The sequence below is a fragment of the Scyliorhinus torazame genome, chromosome 13, assembly GCF_047496885.1.
Source record: "Scyliorhinus torazame isolate Kashiwa2021f chromosome 13, sScyTor2.1, whole genome shotgun sequence".
Lineage (NCBI taxonomy): Eukaryota > Metazoa > Chordata > Chondrichthyes > Carcharhiniformes > Scyliorhinidae > Scyliorhinus > Scyliorhinus torazame.
The window spans coordinates 6215455-6243144 of NC_092719.1; the positions used below are offsets into that span (position 1 = coordinate 6215455).

The window sequence follows — 27690 nt, forward strand, 5'->3', positions numbered from 1 at the left end:
TTCCCCACAATCTCAACTAGTCCTCGGAACTGCGTTTTTCGCCAATACAGTCCAAGGAGACAATTTTAGCTTAATCAACTATATTTTTAACACACACACATAGAGGTGAACCATTTTCAATTTCAAATGTTGCACCGACCTCCCATAACGTAACCCAACCGAATTAACTCACAAATGAAGTTGAACCATTTATATTTTAAATGTCACATCAACAATACAGCCTGCCCCAGCCGAATTAACGCACAAATGAAGTTGAACCATTTATATTTTAAATGTCACATCAACAATACAGCCTACCCCAGCCGAATTAACGCACAAATGAAGTTGAACCATTTATATTTTAAATGTCACATCAACAATACAGCCTACCCCAGCCGAATTAACTCACAAATGAAGTTGAACCATTTATATTTTAAATGTCACATCAACCCAAAACCCTAACCCAAGCCGAAACAACAATATGAAATCCCATCAATTAAATTGCTAATCCCCAGACTGACCTGTGATTTCGTCGAGGCAGTCTTTCTGTGCCAACCTCGAGTGACCAGACTAATCAGACGATAAGAAGAGGGGAACAATCAATGCGCGGTCATTTTCCAGTTCTACATTGAGGGCCCTCGTTCCCCATCCTCCTGTTCATAATCAGTCTAATTCTGATTTCGCAGTTGGACCAGGATCGCCCTGAGAAATCCCGGGTTTCGGCACGAAATGTTGAATCCCAAATTTCTTTCCTCTGTCAGTCTGGCCTCAATAAAAGTCGAGATGGATTTGCAAGTAAAAAGAAGTTATTTTATTCAGCTTGCAAGCTACCTAGTCCACAGTGATACAGATAACATGTTGCTGTCTGCAGCCCCGGGAACTAAGTGTAGGTCCCAGACAAAGAGATCAGTACTCATACATTCAAATGGCATCAAGTTTCACATACTCGACACCCATAGGTCATCCTATGTCCCTCCTGACTTGTTTGATCTATTCTGATTGACTCACTTCCAATCCCTTTCTCCGGCCCCTATCAATGCAGCATCACTCTCATAGACACACCTCTTCCTGCTCTTTCCATGCGGTCTAAAATCCTTTGTCTCTACCTGCCAGAATCAAAGTGGCTTATTTCTACATTACATTAACTAATATCTCTAAAGTAACTTTTATATCACATTCGTCATTCTCATCCTCCTTGCTGGAGAGAATGCCTGCTTGTTGAACAGTTCCAAAATATTTGCCTCGTGCTTCCTTATGGTGGACCAACTTGATGGCGGAATTGCCCACTCCTTTGCGATGTCGCCTTTCCGTTTTGTACCGCGGTTTTCCACTTGTCGTATCAGCTTCACTTTCTCTCCAATCGACACTTTTAACTTCCTGACAGGTTGAGCCATACTTGTAGAGTTTGCCTGTCCTTTCACAAGAGAAATGGCAATATCAAATGATGACCTGTCAAGCGGTCCATGATTTTGTGCCCAATTTGTCTTACTCTGCTTCGAGTGGTCAGCATGGCTGTGTGATAATCCTCACCAAGTCTGGCAAATCCAGAGTTATGGGTGCAGAATCTTGGCTTATCGCAGGCATTGCTGTTCTCAGAGATTTACCATCCTGGCGGTTGGATATTGGCGAAAACTTGGCATTGGAGTTTGACTCATCACAATCCCACCGTACAACCCTTGGAAACAATAATAGTTGGAATTAAACCACCCAGTGAAATTCATATTCAGATATTTCTGCATTTTATCACACAATAACCGGTGCCAACTGAGACCGCAAACAATAAATCTCAGTTTCTCAACAATTTAAAGCAAGTGTCAGCAAATCACACACAAGTTAAAATAACAAACTAAAACTCAGCAAAATTAGAAACAAAGCCAGCACACAACCTTTCACGCTTTTTGAAGGGGGGGGGGATCTTGGTAGAAGAATTGCGGGGGGAGGAGATTTTAGTCCCATTTGAAAAAAATTGGGCCGACAATAAACCATTTTCTTCGCCAGCACGGAAGGACATTCCCTTTAAGAGTGCCCGCGCGCACTCGGTTGCAGAGATGTTGAGGGGAAAAAACACCTGACACGGTATAAAAAATACATCGGACGTCCGGATTATAATATAAAAAGATGTAGCAGCAGTCCCGTGGCCCGAGCATCGGATTCTGGGCGCGCTCTGGGGGAAAGCGGATCGTTTTCATTTGAACTGCGCCAATCCCTTTAATTTTTCTCTACCATGACCTCTTAAAGGGGACGGGAATAAAAGGAGCCATTTGTCCAATTTAAAGATACCGGCACCCAAGCCCTGAGAAAAGATTATTGCCTACCGCATACTTTCCCCAAGAAACGTACAGGTGAGTGGAGCGGGATATAAAAAGCGATTATTTAGCGGGGGGGACGACGACACCGAGCGTTCCGCAGCGGCGACACTCTCCCCCCGTCCCGTCGGGTCGGCGACTGGGCGCCGAATGAGTTTGCTTTTTGAAAATCGAACAGCCGAGGCGCGCGACGGCGGCTCGCCCTCGCGGCCCAACGGCCGCCGCGCGCCGGCCGGCCTACCGCGCCTGCGCCGACCTCCGGCCGGCCAAACGGCCTCGGTGCGCTGGACGGCCGCCACCCACTGCGCCTGCGCGTCTCTCCCAAGCGTTCTCCCTACGCGTGGGGGGGGGCATTGCAGCTGCGCGTGCGCGTACGGCTCACCGCCCGACTGCTGCTGCAGCAGCAGCAGCAGGAGGAGGAGGAGGTGACTTCCTGCGCGTGCGCACTCACCCAGGCCGGAGCGCCGGCGGAATGGAAGCGCGCGCGCCCCCGCGCGTGGGATTGTGGGTGCCCGGGTTGCCGAGGCGCGCGCGGATCGAAGGTAAGGCACCGAGCGGGGGAAACATCGAGGGTTAAAAAATTTAAACCGCGACCGTTAACCAAAAAAAAAATACTCCGCGAGCGGCCGGCGGAATCTGAAAGGAGCGGCCGCCGCACCCTGTCCCCCCCCTAACCGTCTGAATGTCTCTCTCAGCAACACACAGGTCCGGCGGGGAGCGGGGCGACAGCAGAGGCAGCTTTCCCCCCCCCCCTCCCCCCACCTCCCCTCAGCGCCCAGGCTGAACCTATGCCGAGCGCGCCGGCCCACACACACCCGCACGGCCCTCCCAGCTCGCCAGCATGTCGGTGAGGGAGACCTTCAACCCCGAGCACTACGAGCTGGACAAGAATTTCCGCCTGACCCGCTTCGCCGAGCTGAAGGGGACGGGGTGCAAGGTGCCGCAGGATGTCCTGCTCCGGCTACTGGAGGCCCTGCAGGAGAACCACTACCAGGAGGACGAGCAGTTTCTGGGGGCAGTCATGCCCCGCCTGGGTGAGTCTGCATACCCTGGGGAGGGGGACAAAAATCTGCACTGCAACTTGTGTTATTCTGCTTTGCACCTTTGCACACTCATTTACCTCTCCCTCCAACCCCTCCTCCTCTTCCCCCCCCCATCATCATCATCACCCCCCCATCATCATCACCCCCATCATCATCACCCCCCCCCCATCATCATCACCCCCCCCCCCATCATCATCACCCCCCCCCATCATCATCACCCCCCCCCCATCATCATCACCCCCCCCCCATCATCATCACCCCCCCCCCCATCATCATCACCCCCCCCCAATCATCATCATCACCCCCCATCATCATCATCACCCCCCCCCATCATCATCACCCCCCCCCCATCATCATCATCACCCCCCCATCATCATCACCCCCCCAATCATCATCACCCCCCCCAATCATCATCATCCCCCCCCCCATCATCATCATCACCCCCCCCCATCATCATCATCATCACCCCCCCCCAATCATCATCATCACCCCCCCCCCAATCATCATCATCACCCCCCCCCCCAATCATCATCATCACCCCCCCCCCCCATCATCATCACCCCACCAGCAGGGTTTGCAAAAAAATGAGGTGAAAAGTGAACGCCAACTTTTCTATCCTCCACCCCCCCCCTCCCATCTCGCTTTAATTAAAGAGGCATGCCACCTTCCACCCCCCCCCCCCCCCCCAAACCAGGTTTTTAAAAATTCCAATGTTCTGCCTAGGGGTACACATCTCCGAAAATCTGTCCTTGTCCACCCATGTCGTCGCTATCACCAAGAAAGCATATAACAGCGCCTATACTTCCTCAGGAACCTAAGGAAATTCGGCATGTCCACATTAACCCTCACCAACGTTTACAGATGCACCATAGAAAGCATCCTATCTGGCTGCATCACAGCCTGGTATGGCAACTGCTCGGCCCAGGACCGCAAGAAACTTTAGAGAGTCGTGAATAACCGCCCAGTCCATCACACAAACCTGCCTCCCATCCATTGACTCCATCTACACCTCCCGCTGCCTGGGGAAAGCGGGCAGCATAATCAAAGACCCCTCCCACCCATCTTACTCACTCTTCCAACTTCTTCCATCGGGCAGGAGATACAGAAGTCTGAGAACACGCACCAACAGACTCAAAAACTGCTTCTTCCCCACTTACCAGACTCCTATATGACCCTCTCATGGACACTACACCCTGTATGCTTCATCCGATGCCAGTGCTTATGTAGTTACATTGTATACCTTGTGTTGCCCTATTATGTGTTTTCTTTTATTCCCTTTTCTCCCATGTACTTAATGATCTGTTGAGCTGCTCGCAGAAAAATACTTTTCACTGTACCTCGGTACACGTAACAATAAACAAATCCAATCCCTCCTTTATCCATTCTTTCACTTTTCAGATCTTACCAGACTTCAGGGTTTTACAAATGATGGCAATCGGCAAACCTATGTGTGTACAAATGTCTTTTTAAAAAAAGTTGTACAGCAGTAGAATTTTTATTAACCCTTCAAAGCCCTTGCGGCAGATACGCATGTGTGTATATTTAGAATAAGTTGATTATTTGTTTTGATCAATTTTGCAACTCGAGTTTGTTTTGACAAAATGTGATTAACCCTCTGCATATTTCAGAAATGAACATTGTGTGATATCAACGTTTCTCTTATCAATGAGATGACACATGTTTCACTATACGTAAAGAATGCGAGCTTTAAAAACTAATGTTAGTATGGTGGAGGATGAGAAACCACAGAGCTCCAGAGATACTTGGAGGTCCATGTACAATGTTAAAATATGGACGTGCAGAAAATATTCAAAAAGGTTAATGGAATGCTGGCCTTTATATCTAGAGGACTGGCGATCAGGGGAACAGAAGTGTCATATAGTGCCTTTTATTATCGTCGGACATCCCAAAGTATAATGTAGAAAATGCAACAGCCAATTTGTGCACAACAATCTTCGACGAATAGCCGAGTGTTAATGATCAGATGATCTGTTTTTGCTGTGTTGATTGAAGAATAAATATTAACCCGATCACTGGGAATAACTCCCTTGTTCTTTATAAATATGCAATGCTCAGGTCATATCACACCTGAATTTGTGTTCAGTTCTGGACAGCACTCCTTCGGAAGAATGTTTTTGGCCTTGGTGGTGGTACAGCATAGGTGCATTTACTCTGAGGCAAGATTTCCCAAACTGAGGTTTTATTCCCTGGAATTTAGAGGATCATGAGGCGATTTGATCCCAAGTTTTTAAGCTATTAAGTGGAATTGATGACTGGTAGAAACTATTTTTTCCACTAGTTGGGCAGTATAGGACTGTGCTTAAAAATTGAGTCATATCTTTCAGTTTTGAGGTTTGGAAACACTGGTACACACAAGGAGTACTGGGAGTGTGGAACCTTCTTCTGCAGGTGACAGTTGATGTTAAATCAGTTAATTTTAAATCTCAGATTGATAGATTTTTACTAAATGAAGGTACTAAGGGATATGGGGCAAATGGTGTGTATATGGAGTTTGGTTGCAGATTAGCCATGATTTCATTGAATGTTAGACCAGGCTTAGGGGGCTAAATGGCCTCTTCTGTTCCTGGAGCTGTGATGCCCCTTTCTAAAGTTCCTTTGATATTTGAACAAAAAAAAACTGCAGATGCTGAAAATCTGATAAAAATTGGAAATATACAGCAGCTCTGACGGTATCTGTAGAGAAATAAACGGAGCTAATATTTCAGGTTGGAATTCTGATGAAAGGTCATGGGCCTGAAATGTTAACTTTGTTTCGCTCTCCACAGCACCAGACCTACTGGGTGTTTGAGCAATTTCATTTTTTATTGCTTTGCTAGTTGGCTTGGTTAAAATTTTAATGTTGGAGATATTAAATATTTTGGTCTGTGTTTGAAGTACTAGCAAGCACCATGTGATGTTGTTGCTTATGCGGCAATTGATATTGTCCAGGAATTAGTGCTCCTGGGCTGCTTGTTTAAAAAAGATCAGCTTCCACATTGATACCCTGAAGAAACATCTGATAACTGCAATAATGCTGTTGAATTCTCTGTAATGACTTTTACTGTTGAGAAAATGTTAAATGATAAATAACTTCAAGACATGATTTATCTGCTATTTTCTCTTTTGCCTCTTTCTTTTTCACTTATACACTGTATCCTTGGTTTTGCATTTTGCTATTTCTTTTTAATTGGTAAGCTTAACCTGTTTTTTGTATTTCTGTAAATCAGTTCTAAGTCTTTTGAGCTTAAATCATTGAAACGTGATCCAGTTCAGGTCATTGTAGCATCCAAGTTGGGATTCTAAACTTTTTTTTCCAGAAAAGTACAAAATAACTGATGTGGGAAAGCATCCACTGAATCAAGAGGGGGTACCACTTTCAGCTATCTGTCAAATCACATTTTGCCACTTCATTGTTCAACTTGATAACAATGCCTCTTTGGCTCTGTTCACCACTTGCAAAAATGACCCTTCATCATCACTTTCTACCATTGGTCAAGGCTCATAACTCTGAGCATGGAATTCCTACCTGGGCTGGAGCAATTTGCAGAAGTGCAGGGACGACTACCCCCGAAGTTTCAAGTTGCATGAACATGAAGAGCATTGCACCAAACCATGCATCTGACGTAATGTTAAAGATCCTAGGAAATAGATTGTAATGGCATGATGTGGTTTCCATTGGCTGTGAACAATTCAGAAGGATTGTAGAACTAGAGAAGCTATAGCAGTAATGAGAATGTTCAGCAAAAGAAGCATAGAATACCAGCAAGAGGTATGCACTCGCGTTGTGGATTGGATTGAATTGAATTTGTCCTGTGTACTGAGGTATAGTTAAAAGTATTGTTCTGCGTACAGTCCAGTCAGATCATTCCATGCATGAAAAAACATAGGACATGCATAAATACACAATGGAAATACATGCAGCCCGCTTTCCTAAGGCAGCGGGAGGTGTACACAAAGTCAATGAATGGGAGGCGGTTTCGCGTGATGGACTGGGCTGTGTTCATGACTCTTTGTAGTTTCTTGCGGTCTTGGGCTGAGCAGTTGCCATACCAGGCTGTGGTACAGCCAGATAGGATGCTTTCTATGGTGCATCTGTAAAAATTGGTAAGAATCAATGTGGACATGCCGAATTTCCTTAGTTTTCCGAGGAAGTATAGGCGCTATTATGCTTTCTTGGTCGTAGCGTCGACCTGGGTGGATGTTGGTGATGTGCACACCTAGGAATTTGAGGCTGTCAACCATCTCTACCTCTGCACCATTGATGCAGACAGAGGCGAGTACAATACTTTGCTTCCTGAAGTTAATGACTAGTTCTTTTACTTTTGCTGATGTTGAGGGAGAGATTGTTCATGACACCACGCCACTAGATTTTCTACCTCCCTATATACTCTGACTCATCGTTGTTCGAGATCCGACCCACTATGGTCGTGTCATCAGTAAACTTGTAGATGGAGTTGAAGCCACATTTTGCACGCAGTCATGTGTGTATAGGGAGTATAGTAGGGGGCTAAGTATGAACTTGCAGGGCCCCTGTAACGTGGAGGAGGTGTTGTTGTTTGTCCTTGCTGATTGTGGTCTATGGATCAGGAAGTCAAGGATCCAGTTGCAGGGGGAGGAGCCAAGACCCAGGTTTTAGAGTTTTGATATGAGCTTGGCTGGGATTATGGTGTTGAAGGCGGAGCCTGTAGTCAATGAATGGGAGTCTAACGTAGAAGTCCTTGTGTCGAGATGTGCCAGGGAGATGGAATCCGCTGTGGATCGGTTGTGACAGTATGCGAGTTGCAGTGGATCAAGGTATTCTGGGAGTATCGAGTTGCAATGACTCATGACCAACCTCTTGAAGCACTTTATAATGATAGATGTCAAGACCACCGGACGGTAGTCGTTGAGGCACGTTGCCTGGTTCTTCTTTGGCACTGATATAATGGTGGTCTTCTTGAAGCAGGTGGGAATTTCAGAGCGGAGTAGGGGGAAGTTGAAAATGTCCACAAACTCATCTGCCACTTGGTCTGCGCAGGATCAGAGTGCATGACCAGGGACTCGGTCAGGACCTGTCGCTTTCTGAGGGTTCACTTTCAAGAAGATCTGACTTTGGAAGCTGTGATGGTAGGTATGGGTGCGTCTGAGGCTGCTGGGGCAGATGGTTTCCTGCTCGAACCGAGCATAGAATGCATTGAGTTCATCGGTGAGGGGTGCGCAGCTACCGGAGATTCTACCCATCTTGGCTTTGTAGCCTGTTATGTTGTTTCAGCCTTGCCACAACTGACGGGAATCTGTGTCATTAGTCTGTGACTCGAGCTTAGTCTGGTATTGTCTCTTGGCATCCCTGATGGATTTGCAGAGGGTGTACCTGGATTATCAAAAGGCTGGATGAACTGGCAAAAAGTGAGAAAGACAATCCAAATTGATGGAGGTAAAAGAATGATTGTCGCTCTGTACATGGGACAATCTAAACAATATTTAGTGCAACTGAACCTGGTGCAATCGGGTGTGGGTGAGACAAACCTGTCTGTGATCACCCTTGTTCTTTAACATCTGTGCAGATGCCATGATTTAAAGAAGCTCTAAATAAAGTACAGAAAGGTGGCAAAGTGGGAGTTGTGAAGCTAGGAGATCTAATGGATAGAATGAATGAAGTGGTGAAAGTTGACAGAATAAAAATTGTGAAAGATGAAAATTGCAAGGAAAGCCGAGGTCAAGATCAAATGGTTAACAGCTGGAATAATAATTTAAGGACCTGGGAAGTATCTTGTCAGAAGATGGTTACTGTCAGAAAGAAATCAGAATTAAGATAGCAATAGAATAAAATGCATTCTCCAAGCATATAATTGCTCAACATAGCATGAATGGAGGTCTGAGTGCGGTAGAACAGTGGTTCGCGCAGTTGCTTCACAGCTTAAGGGAAGGATTGTTGGTGAACATCAAGAAAAGTCAACAAGGTTGGATTGGCCCATATTCTAAGCCATGAGAAATTGCTGCAGGAGGTGATTGAAGGGATATTAGCGGGATGTAGACTAATAGGGAGAAAAGGTATAATGTTAGAAAATGGGAGGTTCATATAAGCAACAAAGAGGAAAGTGCAAAATCATGAGGAATAGAGAAATGAGCAGGAGACCTTGAGCCACACAATCAGATGCCAGAATGAGTTTTCTGTTATCATTAGCCTTTGGGTTAATTCTTGAAGCACTCTTGGTACTCTGCTTTCTGTAATCATACACTTTTTGCTCTTGACGATTGTTAGTTATCTAATTCTAGCCCTTCACCATTGCTACAGTAGCTGACTGCTCAGAAATATACAAGAGCGATTGATCATCAAGGCATTTACTTCTTAAAGTGACCATTGTTGTAAAGCTTTATTCCCATTAATAATCTGGTGTGATTCTTAGATTTCTGCTTTATTCTTAGCAAGTGGTTACAATGCTTACATGGCATTTATGTAGTAAATTTCAGTGTCCTATGTAACCAGAGTGATAAACTTACTTAAGAATTGATACGTAACTCCTTGGTACCTTACCTTTAAAATGAAAATGCACCCACATTACTGTCCGTGTGGAGTTTCCACATTCTCCCTCTGTCTGCGTAGGTCTCACCCCCACAACCCAAAGATGTGCAGGGTAGGTGGATTGGCCACGCTAAAATGCCTCTTAATTAGAAAAAAAGAGAATTGGGTACTCTAAATTTATATTAAAAAATAAATAAAAGCACAGTTGCGGAGTTTGTGAGCGGAGAGGAAACGCATTCACAACTTTATTTTAGTTTGGGTGACATTAGTCAGTTTATGTATTCCTGTTAACATGACTACTATAGTACTACTTCATTCTATGCAACTAATTTAGATTATGCTGTCCACTCTATCCATGCCTCTCATCACCTTGTACACCTCTATCAAGTCACCTCTCTGCCTTCTTCGCTCAAGTGAGAAAAGCCCTAGCTCCCTCAACCTTTCTTCATAAGGCATGCCCTCCAGTCCAGGCAGCACCTGGTAAATCTCCTCTGTACCCTCTCCAAAGCATCCACATCCTTCCTATAATGAGGCGACCAGAACTGGACACAATATTCCAAGTGTGGTCTAACTAGGGTTTTATAAAGCTGCAGCAAAACCTCGCGGCTCTTAAACTCAATGCCCCTGTTAAAGCTGAAACACCATACACCTTCTTAACAACCCTATCAACCTGGGTGGAAACTTTGAGGAATCTATGTACGTGGACCCCAAGATCCCTCTGTTCCTCCACACTTCCAAGAATCCTGCCTTTAACCCTATATTCAGCATTCAAATTCGACCTTCCAAAATGAATCACTTCACATTTATCAAGGTTGAACTCCATCTGCCACTTCTCAGCCCAGCTCTGCATCCTGTCAATGTCCTGTTGTAACCTGCAACAACCCTCAACGCTATCTACAATTCCCCTAACCTCCGTGTCATCGGCAAACCTACTAACCCACCCTTCCACGTCCTCATCCAAGTCATTTATAAAAACCACAAAGAGCAGAGGTCCCAGAACAGATCCCTGCGGGACACCACTGGTCACCGACCTCCAGGCGGAATACTTTCCATCCACTACCACTCACTGTCTTCTTTCGGCCAGCCAATTCTGTATCCAGACAGCCAAATGTCCCTGTATCACATGCCCCCTAACTTTCTGAATGAGCCTACCATGGGGAGCCTTATCAAATGCCTTACTGAAATCCATATACACCACACCCACTGCCCGACCTTCATCAATGTGTTTCGTCACATCCTCAAAGAATTCAATGAGGCTTGTGAGGCGTGACCTGCCCCTCATAAAGCCATGCTGACTATCTTTAATCAAACTATAGTTTTCCAAATAATCATAAATCCTATCTCTCGGAATTCTTTCCAATATTTTGCTCACCACAGACGTAAGACTGATGGGTCTGTAATTGCCAGGGATTTCTCTATTCCCTCTCTTGAACAGGGGAATAACATTCGCCTCCCTCCAATCATCCGGTACTACTCCAGTGGAGAGTGAGGACGCAAAGATCATCGCCAACAGCGCAGCAATCTCCTCCCTCACTTCCCGTAGTAACCATGGGTATATCCCGTCGGGTCCATGGGACTTATCTATCCTGATGCTTTTCAAAATTTCCAGCACATCCTCCTCCTTAATATCAACCTTTTTGAGTCTATTAACTTAGTTTACACTGTTCTCATGAGCAACAAGGCCCATCTCTCTAGTGCACACTGAAGCAAAATATTCATTTAGGGCCTCCCCCATCTCCTCATTACTGTTACTCTTGCTTCTCATCTATTGCAACTTCGTTCATCTCAACTCCTCCGCCATTAATCTTTCTGCTTGTTCTTCTGGGATTACAGATATTCTGTGATTATCTTATCTTTGAATTTAAAGGGCAGCACGGTGGCGCAGTGGTAGCACGACAGTCTCACGGCGCCGAGGTCCCAGGTTCGATCCCGGCTCTGGGTCACTGTCCGTGTGGAGTTTGCACATTCTCCCCGTGTTTGCGTGGGTTTCGCCCCCACAACCCAAAGATGTGCAGGGTAGGTGGTTTAAAATTTGAATGGAAACAAAATTATTGAAAAAGAACTAACAGGGCATTCTAATATAACATTGCATTTTACATTGAATGAATCTGGACGTGCTTTTCAAGGCTTGAGATTTTGTGTGTGGTGTATGTGTTTTTAAGCAGTGTTTTATTTTTCCTTGGTCCAAATACTGCCGTGCTGATTTGGAATTTGTATCCAATAAAATCTGATGAGAAATATGAAATGCTATCTTTTATGTGGTAAATTTCATAAATTGATCAAAGATGTGTTTTTTTCTTTTTAACATCTGCAAGTAGTTTCAAATCACGTGATATGACTAATTTATGTAAACATGCTTCATGCTTCCATATTCACTATCTTGAATTTAGAAAGTATTCCATTTGCATTTCCTTGGTATTCTCAAAGTAAATTTAATCTGATCAGAAGGGTATTTGACTGAATATTGTTCAGCCCAACATGTTGGAGCTAGCTCCTGTAACCTAATATGGATTTATTTTGTTGCTATGCTGATGGAGTAAGTAAATGGGTCTCATTTTATCATGTCTAAAAGACAGCACCTCTGGTTTGGCAATCCCTTAGTACTGCACTGAAAATTCAACCATGTCTCTGTCTGGAGTGGGACTTGACCTACAACATGATTTAAGACAATGTTACCCTTGGACCAAGACTGACAACCACAGTACAGAATCAAATCCAGGGATGCATTTGCTTTGCAAGTTTAATGTCGGTGGCAAGTTGTGAAACTGAATTCGAAAATATCTGTTAACTTGTGGACTAACAGTAGAAAACTGCCGGATTGTTTTCGGAGATGGTAATTTTCAATCTTTTCTGGCCTACATCTGACTTTCCTTCTACATTGGTTTGTTTCTATGCTCCGTGTACCGAATAAATACTGTCCTGCCCATATTGCCCACAGTCCAAGAACAAACAATATCGTTCAAAAATAAAATGCTTCTGAAATATAAACTTGAGAGTTAAGATCTGACTGCTTTGGAATGAAGCAGTGTGCGGGCATTCTTGTCCAGGAAGTCCAGATGTCCAGATTGGGCTTAACAATAATTATAAGGGGAACTATATTTAAAAAAAATATATATATTTATTAAAGTTTTTTAACACAATTTTTCTCCCTTACAAACAATAACCCCCCCCCCCTCGTAACAAAAAAAAACGAGAAATCGCGCAGAGCAAGATATATACATGGCAAAATGATATATTTGCACAGCTTTGTACACTGGCCCTCACCCGTACGTGCCAGTTTCCCCAACCCTTCATGTTATCTCTTGCTCATCCACCCCCCCCCCCAGACAGTCTCTCTCTCCCCCCCCCGCCCCCCCCCAAGGTTGCTGCTGACCGACCTTCCTCTAACGCTCCGCGAGATAGTCTAGGAACGGTTGCCACCGTCTGTAGAACCCCTGCGCAGACCCTCTCAAGGCGAACTTAATCCTCTCCAACTTTATGAACCTTATGAACCCTCCAACTTTATGAACCCAGCCATGTCCTTTATCCAGGCCTCCAGGCTGGGGGGCTTCGCCTCCTTCCACATTAGCAAGATCCTTCGTCGGGCTACTCGGGACGCAAAGGCCAGAATGCCGGCCTCTTTCGCCTCCTGCACTCCCGGTTTGTCCACTACTCCAAATATTGCTAGCCCCCAGCTTGGCTTGACCCGGACTTTCACCACCTGAGATATTGCTCCCACCACTCCTCTCCAGAACCCCTCCAGTGCCAGGCATGACCAAAACATATGGACATGGTTCGCCGGGCTCCCTGTACACCTTCCACATCTGTCCTCCACCCCAAAGAACCTACTCAACCTCGCCCCCGTCAAGTGCGCTCTGTGGACCACCTTAAATTGTATCAGGCTGAGCCTGGCACACGAGGAGGAGGAATTAACCCTACCTAGGGCATCAGCCCACAGACCTTCCTCGATCTCCTCCCCCAGCTCCTCCTCCCATTTACCCTTCAACTCTTCTACCAGCGCTTCCCCCTCTTCTTTCAACTCCTGGTGTATTTTCGACACCTTGCCCTCCCCGACCCACACCCGAGATCACCCTATCTTGAACTTCTTGTGCCGGGAGCAACGGGAATTCCCTCACCTGTCGCCTCACAAAAGCCCTCACCTGCATATATCTAAAGGCATTTCCCGGGGGTAACTCGAACTTCTCCTCCAGTGCCCCTAGGCTCGCAAACGTCCCGTCGATGAACAGGTCCCCCATTCTTCCAATCCCCGCCCGATGCCAGCTCTGGAACCCCCCCATCCATCTTCCCTGGGACAAACCGGTGGTTGCCCCTGATCGGGGACCACACCGATGCTCCCATTGCACCCCGGTGCCGTCTCCACTGGCCCCAGATCCTTAGCGTTGCCGCCACCACCGGGATCAGGGGAACTATATTGCATCAGTGATACAGCTGTAGTGTAACTGAATAAAAGCATTGGTTTTTGGGTGCTTTGTAACCATTAGTTCATGAAAATTGGGTAATGACTATCTTGTCATTTAGTTTTCTTTAGTTGTCAGAATTGAATTTAGAGTCTTTAGGCTCTCCTTTTATATCTCAAACTTCCAACAAAATTGCATGTCCAATTGGTGAAGCTCTTTCTTGCTCATTCAAATAGAGCTGTTCAATATTTATTGGTTACTACTATTAATTTGCTCTTATGATTCAGGCATTCTTAATTTACGAAAGTGCCTAGAAAAGAATGTGAACAAATAAACTTGAGCATCGATCAAGATTTCCTGCAAAGTGCATGACTAGCTACATTTATCTTGTTTCCAATTTTAAAAAAGTTTTGTACAATTTTCTGCAAATGCTGTGCAGTAACCATGAGACAGGTGACAGGTCTTGGGAAATTACATGGTCTCTCAGACTGCCTTTTCTTAAAATTTAACTTGTGCCTTATGCCAAACTTAAGATATAGTAATAGCTGATCAAATGGGATAAGCAAACATATGTAATGAAATTACTATAAATGTTCGACATTTCAGTTTAAATGAGTATAATCCTCTACTCTGATAAAGTATTTAAAAATTGGTGCTTTTTTTTTTTGTTGAGTCGGAAAATGCATTCTTTCAATTTGTCAGAGTACCCTTTTAATGATTTTTATCATTAGTAACTTTGAAATATGTTTTTGAACTTCCTCCACATTGAGGAATTTATGGCATGGAATCGATCTTTGCTTTTGATTCCAGCACTAGTTGGCAGAATTAATGGCTGCCAATCCATATATATTTGAACTGAGCACAGCTGATTCTGAAAGGTGAGTGACTCTTGAAATATTTAGCCTAGCTTTTACTTTTTGAAAATAGGACACACACAGCACCAAAGCATGAGCAGTGGATGAAACATCAACATAACAATAGATAACCAAAAAACCAAATAATTAAGACGTCTGTACTTTTCTTGCTTTTTTTCCATTCACTTTTGTTCATTTTCTCACTCCTGTTTCCTTAATGTTCACTCGCCCTTTCGCCACTCTCTGCCCAGCCTTATATAAAAAATAGCTATGCAGCAATGCATAAGCTGCGGCTTCTCAGGGAGCTATAATCTGACACAAGTTGGTGCCTTCAGAAATAGATGGAGGGAGTGATGGAAAGGAAGAAAAATGTTTTCTTGCAATTGTTTATAGCAGCCCCATCTATCCATGTAAGTGATTTGTGAAGTTAAATGTCAGACTGTATATAGAAACTTGTAAATGAGTTTATGCCTTTCCCTGTTGTAGCTTGAAAGTGTTTGTTTACATTGTTGCAGTAAATAAGTGGATGGATTTTTTTTCTGATGTTGAACATTACTCAAACATAGTTTTTTTTTAAAAATATGTTTATTAAGAATTTTTAACAGAATTTTCAACCATATAAACAACAGCAACCCCCCCCCCGTAACAAAAAAGAAGAAAAAACTTGCATAGCAAGACATAAACATGGCAAATCAATATGATACAGAACTTTGTACATTGGATTCCTCCCGTACACATCAGTTTTCCGGATCGTTTATGTATTTTCTTGCTCAGATGCCCCCCCCCCCCCGAAGAACCCCCTTCCCTACCTACATCTGTCCTCCACCCCAAAGAATCTACTCAGCTTCGCCCCCGTCATATGCGCTCTGTGAGCAACCTTAAATTGTATCAGGCTAAGCCTGGCACACGAGGCAGAGGAAGTAACCCTACTTAGGGCATCAGCCCATAGACCCTCCTCAATCTCCTCCCCCAGCTCCTCTTCCCATTTACCCTTGAGCTCCTCTACCAAAGCCTCCCCCTCTTCTTTCATCTCCTGGTATATCGCCGACACCTTGCCCTCTCTGACCCACACGCCCGAAATCACCCTGTCTTGAATTCTCTGTGCCGGGAGCAGCGGGAATTCCCCCACCTGCCACCTCACAAACGCCCTCACTTGCATGTACCTGAAGGCATTTCCCGGGGGTAGTCCAAATTTCTCCTCCAGCGCCCCTAAGCTCGCAAACGTCCTATCGATGAACAGGTCCCCCATTCTTCTAATCCCTGCCCGATGCCAGCTCTGAAACCCCCCGTCCATCCTTCCTGGGACAAACCAGTGGTTATCTCTGATCGGGGACCACACCGAGGCTCCCATCGATCCCCTATGTCGTGGTGTACCTTGTCGGCGAGAGCGGCAGCGGTGCCGTCACCAGCGCCCCCAGGCTCGTTCCTTTGCAGGACGCCATCTCCAATCTCTTCCATGCCGCCCCCTCTCCCTCCATCACCCACTTACGGATCATCGCCACATTGGCTGCCCAGTAGTAGCCACCCAGATTTGGCAACGCCAGCCCTCCTCTATCTCTGCTATACTCCAGGAACCCCTTCCTTACCCTCGGGGTCTTACTCACCCACAAATCCCATAATACTCCTGCTTACCCTCTTAAAGAAGGCCTTGGTAATCACAATTGGGAGGCATTGGAATACAAAAAGAAACCTCGGGAGGACCACCATTTTAATTGACTGTACCCTACCCGCCAGCGAGAGTGGCAACATGTCCCACCTTTTAAAGTCCTCCTCCATCTGTTCCACCAGCCGCGTCAAATTAGGTTTGTGCAGTGCCCCCCAGCTCCTAGCTACCTGGATCTCCAAGTATCGAAAGCTCCTTTCCGCCCTCCTCAAGGGTAGGTCGTCTATCCCTCTTCCCTGATCCCCCGGATGCACCATAAAGAGCTCACTCTTTCCCACATTGAGCTTATAGCCCGAGAAGTCTCCAAACTCCCTTAGGATCTGCATGACCTCAACCATCCCCTCCACTGGATCCGCCACATACAGCAACAGGTCGTCTGCGTACAGCGATACTCGATGCTCCTCTCCCCCTCGGTCCACCCCCCTCCATTTCCCCGACTCCCTTAACGCCATGGCCAAAGGTTCAATTGCTAATGCAAACAGCAGGGGGGACAGGGGGCACCCCTGCCTCGTCCCTCGGTACAGCCGGAAATACTCCGACCTCTGCCGGTTCGTGACCACACTCGCCACCGGGGCTTTATACAGGAGCTTAACCCAACTAATAAACCTTCCCCCGAACCCAAACCTCTTCAACACTTCCCAGAGATACTCCCACTCTACTCGGTCAAAGGCCTTCTCCGCGTCCATAGCTGCCACTATCTCCGCCTCTCCCTCCACCGATGGCATCATAATCACATTCAGCAGCCTCCGCACATTGGTATTTAGCTGCCTGCCCTTTATAAACCCCGTCTGGTCTTTGTGAATCACCCCCGGGACACAGTCCCCAATCCTCGTAGCTAACACTTTTGCCAGCAACTTAGCATCTACGTTGAGGAGCGAGATCGGCCGATACGACCCACATTGCAGTGGGTCCTTATCCCGCTTCAGGATCAAAGAGATCGTCGCCTCCTACATTGTCGGGGGCAGGGTCCCCCCCCTCCCTTGCCTCATTGAAAGTCCTTACCAGCAACGGGGCTAACAGGTCTACATACTTTCTGTAGAACTCCACCGGGAACCCATCCGGTCCCGGGGCCTTCCCTGCCTGCATGCTCCCCAGTCCTGTAACCAACTCCTCTACCCCAATTGGCGCCCCCAAATCAGCTACCTCCTGCTCCTCCACCCTTGGGAACCTCAGTTCGTCCAAGAATCGTCGCATCCCCTCTTTTCCCCCTGGTGGCTGGGACCTATACAGCTCCTCGTAGAAGGCCTTGAATGCCTCATTCACTTTCACCGCACCGTAGTTCCCTTTCCATCCTTGACTCCACCTATTTCCCTCTCTGCCATCCTCTTACGGAGCTGATGTGCTAGCATCCGGCTCGCCTTCTCCCCATATTCGTACATCGCCCCCTGTGCCTTTCTCCACTGTGTCTCTGCCTTCCCTGTGGTCAACAGGTCGAACTCCATCTGGAGACTTCGCCTCTCCCTGAGTAGTCCCTCATCAGGGGCCTCTGCATATCTCCTGTCCACTCTTAAAATCTCCCCCACTCTCCCTTTCCCTGCCCTCGCTCTTCTCCCTATGAGCCCTGATGGAGATTAACTCTCCCCTGACCACCGCCTTCAGCGCCTCCCATACTACTCCCACCTGCACCTCCCCGTTGTCATTGGCCTCCAGATACCTTTCGATGCATCCCCGCACCCTTCCACACACTTCCTCGTCTGCCAACAGTCCCACATCCAACCGCCACAGCGGGCGTTGGTCCCTCTCATCCCCCAGCTCTAATTCCACCCAGTGCGGGGCGTGGTCCGAGGCGGCTATGGCCGAATACTCCGTTCCCTCCACTTTCGAGATCAATGCCCTGCCCAGAACAAAAAAATCTTTTTTTTTTTATTAAATATTTTATTGAAAATTTTTGGTCAACCAACACAGTACATTGTGCATCCTTTACACAATATTATAACAACACAAATAACAATGACCTATTTTATAAACAGAAAATGAATAAATAATAAACAACAAAAATGAAAACTAACCCTAATTGGCAACTGCCTTATCACAAGTAACACTCTCCAAAAATATAATTTAACAGTCCAATATAGCAACGACCTATACATACTATACAGTATATATTAACAACCCTGAGAGTCCTTCTGGTTCCCCCCCCCCCCCCCCCCCCCCCGATCCTGGGCTGCTGCTGCTGCCTTTTTCCCATTCCGTCTATCTTTCTGCGAGATATTCGACGAACGGTTGCCACCGCCTGGTGAACCCTTGAGCCGACCCCCTTAGGACGAACTTAATCCGCTCTAGCTTTATAAACCCCGCCATGTCATTTATCCAGGTCTCCACCCCCGGGGGGTTTGGCTTCTTTCCACATTAGCAATATCCTGCGCCGGGCTACTAGGGACGCAAAGGCCAAAACATCGGCCTCTCTCGCCTCCTGCACTCCCGGCTCTTGTGCAACCCCAAATATAGCCAACCCCCAGCTTGGTTCGACCCGGACTCCTACTACTTTTGAAAGCACCTTTGTCACCCCCATCCAAAACCTCTGTAGTGCCGGGCATGACCAAAACATATGGGTATGATTCGCTGGGCTTCTCGAGCACCTCGCACACCTATCCTCCACCCCAAAAAATTTACTGAGCCGTGCTCGAGTCATATGTGCCCTGTGTAATACCTTAAACTGAATCAGGCTTAGCCTGGCACACGAGGACGACGAGTTTACCCTGCTTAGGGCATCTGCCCACAGCCCCTCCTCGATCTCCTCCCCCAGCTCTTCGTCCCATTTCCCTTTTAGTTCATCTACCATAGTCTCCCCTTCGTCCCTCATTTCCCTATATATATCTGACACCTTACCATCCCCCACCCATGTCTTTGAGATCACTCTGTCCTGCACCTCTTGTGTCGGGAGCTGCGGGAATTCCCTCACCTGTTGCCTCGCAAAAGCCCTCAGTTGCATATACCTGAATGCATTCCCTTGGGGCAACCCATATTTCTCGGTCAGCGCTCCCAGACTCGCGAACTTCCCATCCACAAACAGATCTTTCAGTTGCGTTATTCCTGCTCTTTGCCACATTCCATATCCCCCATCCATTCCCCCCGGGGCAAACCTATGGTTGTTTCTTATCGGGGACCCCCCCAAGGCTCCAGTCTTTCCCCTATGCCGTCTCCACTGTCCCCAAATCTTCAGTGTAGCCACCACCACCGGGCTTGTGGTGTAGTTCCTCGGTGAGAACGGCAATGGGGCTGTCACCATAGCCTGTAGGCTAGTCCCCCTACAGGACGCCCTCTCTAATCTCTTCCACGCCGCTCCCTCCTCCTCTCCCATCCACTTACTCACCATTGAAATATTAGCGGCCCAATAATACTCACTTAGGCTCGGTAGTGCCAGCTCCCCCCTATCCCTGCTACGCTATAAGAATCCCTTCCTCACTCTCGGGGTCTTCCCGGCCCACACAAAACCCATGATGCTCTTTTCAATCCTTTTAAAAAAAGCCTTCGTAATCCCCACCGGGAGGCACTGAAACACAAAGAGGAATCTCGGGAGGACCACCATCTTAACCGCCTGCACCCTCCCTGCCATTGACAGGGATACCATATCCCATCTCTTGAAATCCTCCTCCATCTGTTCCACCAACCGCGTTAAATTTAACCTATGCAATGTGCCCCAATTCTTAGCTATCTGGATCCCCAGGTAACGAAAGTCCCTTGTTACCTTCCTCAACGGTAGGTCCTCTATTTCTCTACTCTGCTCCCCTGGATGCACCACAAACAACTCACTTTTCCCCATGTTCAATTTATACACTGAAAAATCCCCAAACTCCCCAAGTATCCGCATTATTTCTGGCATCCCCTCCGCCGGGTCCGCCACGTATAGTAGCAAATCGTCCGCATACAAAGATACCCGGTGCTCTTCTCCTCCCCTAAGTACTCCCCTCAACTTCTTGGAACCCCTCAATGCTATCGCCAGGGGCTCAATCGCCAGTGCAAACAATAATGGGGACAGAGGGCATCCCTGCCTTGTCCCTCTATGGAGCCGAAAATATGCAGATCCCCGTCCATTCGTGACCACGCTCGCCACTGGGGCCCAAAACAACAGCTGCACCCATCTAACATACCCCTCTCCAAAACCAAATCTCCTCAACACCTCCCACAAATAATCCCACTCCACTCTATCAAATGCTTTCTCGGCATCCATCGCCACTACTATCTCCGTTTCTCCCTCTGGTGGGGCCATCATCATTACCCCTAACAACCTCCGTATATTCGTGTTCAGCTGTCTCCCCTTCACAAACCCAGTTTGGTCCTCGTGGACCACTCCATGGGACTCATTCCTCTATTCTCATTGCCATTACCTTGGCCAGGATCTTGGCATCTACATTTAGGAGGGAAATAGGTCTATAGGACCCGCATTGTAGCGGGTCCTTTTCCTTCTTTAAGAGAAGCGATATCGTTGCTTCAGACATAGTCGGGGGCAGTTGTCCCCTTTCCTTTGCCTCATTTAAAGGTCCTCGTCAGTACCGGGGCGAGCAAGTCCACATATTTTCTATAGAATTCGACTGGGAATCCATCCGGTCCCGGGGCCTTTCCCGCCTGCATGCTCCTAATTCCTTTCACCACTTCTTCTACCTCGATCTGTGCTCCCAGTCCCACCCTTTCCTGCTCTACCACCTTGGGAAATTCCAGCCGATCCAAGAAGCCCATCATTCTCTCCCTCTCATCCGGGGGTTGAGCTTCATATAATTTTTTATAAAATGTCTTGAACACTCCATTCACTCTCTCCGCTCCCCGCTCCATCTCTCCTTCCTCATCCCTCACTCCCCCTATTTCCCTCGCTGCTCCCCTTTTCCTCAATTGGTGTGCCAGCAACCTGCTTGCCTTCTCCCCATATTCGTACTGTACACCCTGTGCCTTCCTCCATTGTGCCTCTGCAGTGCCTGTAGTCAGCAAGTCAAATTCTACATGTAGCCTTTGCCTTTCCCTGTACAGTCCCTCCTCCGGTGCTTCCGCATATTGTCTGTCCACCCTCAAAAGTTCTTGCAGCAACCGCTCCCGTTCCTTACTCTCCTGCTTCCCTTTATGTGCCCTTATTGACATCAGCTCCCCTCTAACCACCGCCTTCAACGCCTCCCAGACCACTCCCACCTGGACCTCCCCATTATCATTGAGTTCCAAGTACTTTTCAATGCACCCCCTCACCCTTAGACACACCCCCTCATCTGCCATTAGTCCCATGTCCATTCTCCAGGATGGGCGCCCTCCTGTTTCCTCCCCTATCTCCAAGTCCACCCAGTGTGGAGCGTGATCCGAAATGGCTATAGCCGTATACTCCGTTCCCCTCACCTTCGGGATCAATGCCCTACCCAGCACAAAAAAGTCTATTCGCGAGTAGACTTTATGGACATAGGAGAAAAACGAGAACTCCTTACTCCTAGGTCTGCTAAATCTCCACGGGTCTACACCTCCCATCTGCTCCATAAAATCTTTAAGTACCTTGGCTGCTGCCGGCCTCCTTCCAGTCCTGGACTTCGACCTATCCAGCCCTGGTTCCAACACCGTATTAAAATCTCCCCCCATTATCAGCTTTCCCATCTCTAGGTCCGGAATGCGTCCTAGCATCCGCCTCATAAAATTGGCATCATCCCAGTTCGGGGCATATACGTTTACCAAAACCACCGTCTCCCCCTGTAGTTTGCCACTCACCATCACGTATCTGTCCCCGTTATCCGCCACTATAGTCTTTGCCTCGAACATTACCCGCTTCCCCACTAATATAGCCACCCCCCTGTTTTTCACACCTAGCCCCGAATGGAACACCTGCCCCATCCATCCTTTGCGTAGCCTAACCTGGTCTATCAGTTTCAGGTGCGTTTCCTGTAACATAACCACATCTGCCTTAAGTTTCTTAAGGCGTGCGAGTACCCGTGCCCTCTTTATCGGCCCGTTCAGCCCTCTCACGTTCCACGTGATCAGCCGAGTTGGGGGGCTTCCTTACCGCCCCCCCCTGTCGATTAGCCATCACCTTTTTCCAGCTCCTCACCCGGTTCCCACGCAGCTGTATCTCCCCCAGGCGGTGCCCCCCCCGCCCATCCTCTCCCATACCAGCTCCCCCCTCTCCCCAGCAGCAGCAACCCAGTAACAGAACAAAAAAAATCTATCCGGGAGTAGGCCTTATGTACGTGGGAGAAAAAAGAAAATTCTCTGGCCAAAGGCCTGGCAAATCACCACGGATCTACTACCCCCATCTGGTCCATAAACCCCCTGAGCACCTTGGCCGCAGCCGGCCTCTTTCCGGTCCTGGATCTGGAGTGATCCAGCGCTGGGTCCAGCACCGTGTTGAAGTGTCCCCGGCCCCCTCCATTATCAAACTTCCTACCTCCAAGTCCGGGATGCGCCCCAACATACGTTTCATGAATCCAGCGTCGTCCCAGTTCGGGGCGTATACATTTACCAATACCACCCCTGTCCCCTGCAACCTACCACTCACCATCACGTACCGGCCTCCGTTATCCATCACTATGTTTTTGGCCTCAAACGACACCCGCTTCCCCACCAGTATTGCCACCCCTCTATTCTTCGCATCCAGCTCCGAATGGAACACCTGTCCTACCCATCCCTTTCTTAACCTGACCTGATCTGCCACCTTCAGATGTGTCTCCTGAAGCATGACCACGTCTGCCTTCAGTCCCTTTAAGTGCGCGAACACCCGGGCCCTCTTAATCGGCCCATTTAGGCCTCCCACATTCCACGTGATCAGCTGGATTGGGGAGCTACCCCCCCCCCCCCCCCCCCCCCCCCGACTAGCCATCTCCTATTTTAGGCCAGTCCCGTGCCTGCGTCTCCCGCACCCTCCAGTCCCCCAGATGGGGAACCCCCGCCCCGACCACCTCTTCCATTTTCAGTTCCCCCTCCGCCATTGCAGCAGCAACCCTATTGTCTCCCCCCTCCCCACCCCCCTCACCGCTAGATCCAAATCTAGCTCTTTTGCTCCCCCCATAATACTTCCGTAAGTCAGCTGACTCCTGCTGACCCCGGCCCCCCCCGCCTTCCTGTTGACCCACCCCCCCCCCCCCCCCCCCCCGTGTGGAAATCCCTCCTCATCCTTGCGCTCCTCCCCGCCCCCCCCTCCTAGCGCGGGAAAAAGCCCGCGCTTTCCTATGCCAGCCCCGCCCCCTGTGGTGCAGCTCCTGTTGCGGCCTTATCCTAATTCCCCCATCCCCGAGTCTCACCTCCCTCCAGCACCGACGCCCACATTCCTCACTGTCCCCCCCATCAAAAACTCTTTCCCCATCCCCATCCATCGTCCCACCCGTGAAACATTCTTTACCCATATTTACAACCCTGTATACAGTCAACATCTCCCCCACTACCACAGCCCCTCAGTTCGAGTCCAATTTTTCCGTTTGGATAAAGGTCCAAGCCTCTTCTGGTGTTTCAAAATAGTGGTGTCGGTCCTGGTACGTGACCCACAGTCGCGCTGGCTGCAGCATTCCGAATCTCACCCTTTTTTTATGCAGCACCGCCTTGGCCCGATTGAAGCCAGCTCTCCTTTTTGCCACCTCCGCGCTCCAGTCCTGATAAACTCGGATCACTGCATTCTCCCATCTACTGCTCCGCTCCTTCTTTACCCATCTCAGGACACTCTCTCTGTCCGCGAAACGATGGAACCTCGCCACTATCGCCCTTGGCGGCTCACCAGCCTTGGGTCTCCTCGCCAGGACCTGGTGAGCCCCTTCTAGCTCCAGGGGGCTCAGAGAGGCCTCCGCACCCATCAGCGAATGGAGCATCGTGCTCACATACGCCCCAGCATCGGCCCCCTCCACTCCTTCGGGGAGACCCAGAATCCGGAGGTTCTTCCTCCACGGCCTGTTCTCCAGGACTTCTAATCTCTCGGCCCACCGCTTGTGCAGCGCCTCGTGCGCCTCCATCTTCACCGCCGGGCCCAAGATCTCGTCCTCGTTCTCATTCGTTTTTTCTTTCACCTCTCGGAGCTCTACCGCCTGGGCCTTCTGGGTCGCCTTCAGTCCCTCGATCGCCAACAGCATTGGCGCCAGCACCTCCGTTTTAAGCTCCTCCACGCAGCGCCTGAGAAACTCCTGCTGGTCCGACCCCCATGTTGCTTGATCTCCGCCATCTTGTTTTCTCCCCCTCGTTTCTGCCGCTGCTCCAAAGCTTTTTTGTCCCTCCACTTCTAGTCCCCTCCATACACGATGGAAGGGGGACCTTACTTCACCTTCCCACAGGATTCGATCAAAAAAGTTCCGTTGGGGCTCCTCCGGAGAGCCCAAAAGCCCATTCTAGCGGGAGCTGCCGAAATGTGCGGCTTAGCTCCGCATCGCTGCAACCGGAAGCTACTCAAACATAGTTATTGGCTGTAGGATGCCGCGTATATTTGGAATGAGTTGCCGTCAACACCCCTTTTTGGGATTATATAACATTAATTTGTTTTAAAAATAACTGCTTTCTTGGTCCATTTAAAACATCTTTCTCTACATTTTACTGTTTGGATCTGGGCTGTACTGAAAATTAGCTCCTGATCTTTTTATTAACGTCCCAGATTATTTTTCCAATGGGCTATTAATTTTACAGCATCCTTTGGAGGTGATACCACAGTTCTGATCAGAGATCAATAATTTCACACAAGTGGTTTAAAGGGTTTCATTATTCATTTATGGCATGTGGGTGTCGCGGGCTGGGCCAGAATTTTGTCCTTCAGAAGGTGGTGGTGAGCTTCCTTCTTGAACCACTGACAGTCCCTGAGGTGCTGTTAGCGAAAGAATTCCAGGATTTTGACCCAGCAACAATGAAGAAACGGCGATATATTTCCAAGTCAGGATGGTGAGTGACTTGGAAAGGACCCTCCAGGTGGTGGTGATCCCAGGTATTTTGTCATTCCAGATGGTAGCGGGTTTGGAAGTGCTGCCAAAGGGACCCTGCTGAGCTCCTGCAGTTAATCTTGTAGATGGTACACACGGCTGCCACTGTCGGTGGTGGAGGGCGTGAATGTTTGTGGAAGGGATACCAATCAAGAGGGCTGGTTTGTTTTCGATGGTGGTGAGCTTCTTGAGTGTCGTTGGAGCTGCACTCATCCAGGCAAGTGGGGAGTATTCCATTACACTCCTCCTGACTTGTGCCTTGTAAAGTGAAAATCACTTATTGTCACAAGTAGGCTTCAAATGAAGTTACTGTGAAAAGCCCCTAGTCGCCACATTCCGGCGCCTGTTCGGGGAGGCTGTTACGGAAATCGAACCGTGCTGCTGGCCTGCCTTGGTCTGCTTTCAAAGCCAGCGATTTAGCCCTGTGCTAAACAGCCCCAGCTGTTGTAGATGGTGGACAGAGTTTTGGGAGTTAGGAGGTGAGTCACTTGCTGCAGGATCCTTAGCCTCTGTCTTCTTCTTGTAGCCACAGTATTTATATGGCTAGTCCAGTTCAGTTTCTGGTCAATGATAGGTACATTCAGAACATTCTGTAAGTTGAAGCAGATTCATTGTTGTGAAAATGATTGCCTTGGAAGCACGTGGTGCTATTCTGATTGGAAAAGGCCTTATTTAAATTGGCCAGAAAGATGATAGATTGGCATCTTTTTTATGCACCATTGCAAACTAGATTGGAATGAAATGAAACCGAAAATGCTGAAAAACATAGCAGGACTGGCAGCATCTGTGGAGAGAGAAGCCGTTTTAATGTTTCTGGTGCATGACCTTTAATCAGAATGGACCTGAAAAGTTACCTCTGTTTCTCTGCACGAATGAAGCTTGACATCCTGAGCACGTCAACATTTTTAAAGTTTCTTTGAGAGTTCCAGCATAGGCAATATTTTGCTTTTATGTAGTGTTGTAGGTAGAGTGAAGTTGGGTTGATCTTTTTTGGGTGCTAAACGGGAAGCTGTGATACATGGGTTGCACTGTAAATTAATCATATTTTAGTGAGTTTATTTTTAAAAAATATTTATAAATTATTGATTCTTTAAGAAGTATATTCTTCCAAGTATGTACACCCCTGCTACCCTTTGACTTAAATATTATTAGTTATTCCAATTCTTCTTTAGACAGGACTGTGATTATTAATGACCACTGCTTGCACGTGATTCTCTGTATCATATATAACTTCTGTTAAGTTACTGGAGAGACCTGAATCTTTTTCAAAATAATTGATTTCCGTGATGCAATGCAGCTCTGTGCAGATGTGAGAAGTTTCAAATCTTGGCTACCTTCTTGATGGAAGATACCATAGATTATTGATGAAAAAATTGTGTCTTTGGTCCTTAACAAAAGCCTTGTTTATCAGTGATTGCTGAACAGTAAATTATAGTTGTGTCAGTAACTTTTTAAAAATAATTTTAGAGTACCCAATTATTTTTTTTCCAATTAAGGGCCAATTTAGCCTTGCAAATCCACCTAACCAGCACATCTTTTGTTATGGGGATGAAACCCACGCAATCACGGGGAGAATGTGCAAACTCCACGGACGGTGACCCAGGGCCAAGATTCCGGGAACCCGGGTCCTCAGCGCCGTAGTCCCAGTGCCAACTACTGCGCCACCGTGCTGTCCTTTGTGTCAGTAACTTAATTAAACGTTACAACTCTATTCGTTGGCCACTGCCATGGGCAACATGGGTGTCTTATTTCGCTGGTGACCCCATCACCAAAACCGTCTACTTCCACATCATTGTATTGTCCATCTCTGCTTCAGGTCATATGCTGACATTCACATCCATGCCTTTGTTGCCACTGGCCGTGGTTCCTCCAGTGTTGTTCTGGTGACCTTCACTTTTTTGTAAGCCTAAACTCATCCAGAACTCTCCCATTCTTATCCATGTTTACACCAATTCCTGTTCATCCGATTTTCTATGGATGCTCCGGTTTCCTCCCACAGTCCAAAGATGTGCCGGTTGGGTGGATTTGCCATGCTAAATTGTCCTTGGTGTCGTAAAAAAGGTTAGGTGGGTTACGGGGATAGGGTGGAGGTGTGGG

The 27690-nt window shown here is 47.7% G+C and overlaps 1 protein-coding gene across 2 annotated transcripts in view; it reads left to right on the forward strand.

Annotated features, from left to right (window-relative positions):
• The first annotated feature begins 2806 nt into the window (after positions 1–2806).
• The window catches only part of sephs1 (selenophosphate synthetase 1), a 69981-nt gene continuing 45097 nt past the window's right edge, over positions 2807–27690 (forward strand). The window contains exon 1 of one of the 2 annotated variants that reach the window (XM_072470990.1): positions 2807–2827. Coding sequence is in view for 1 of the 2 variants with exons in the window: in XM_072470989.1 (XP_072327090.1) it covers positions 3127–3319 (193 nt within the window). In the remaining variant the exon portion in view is untranslated. Of the gene's footprint in view, positions 2828–2863; positions 3320–27690 lie in introns of those variants that run through there. The other variant, XM_072470989.1, reaches the window with a different exon arrangement.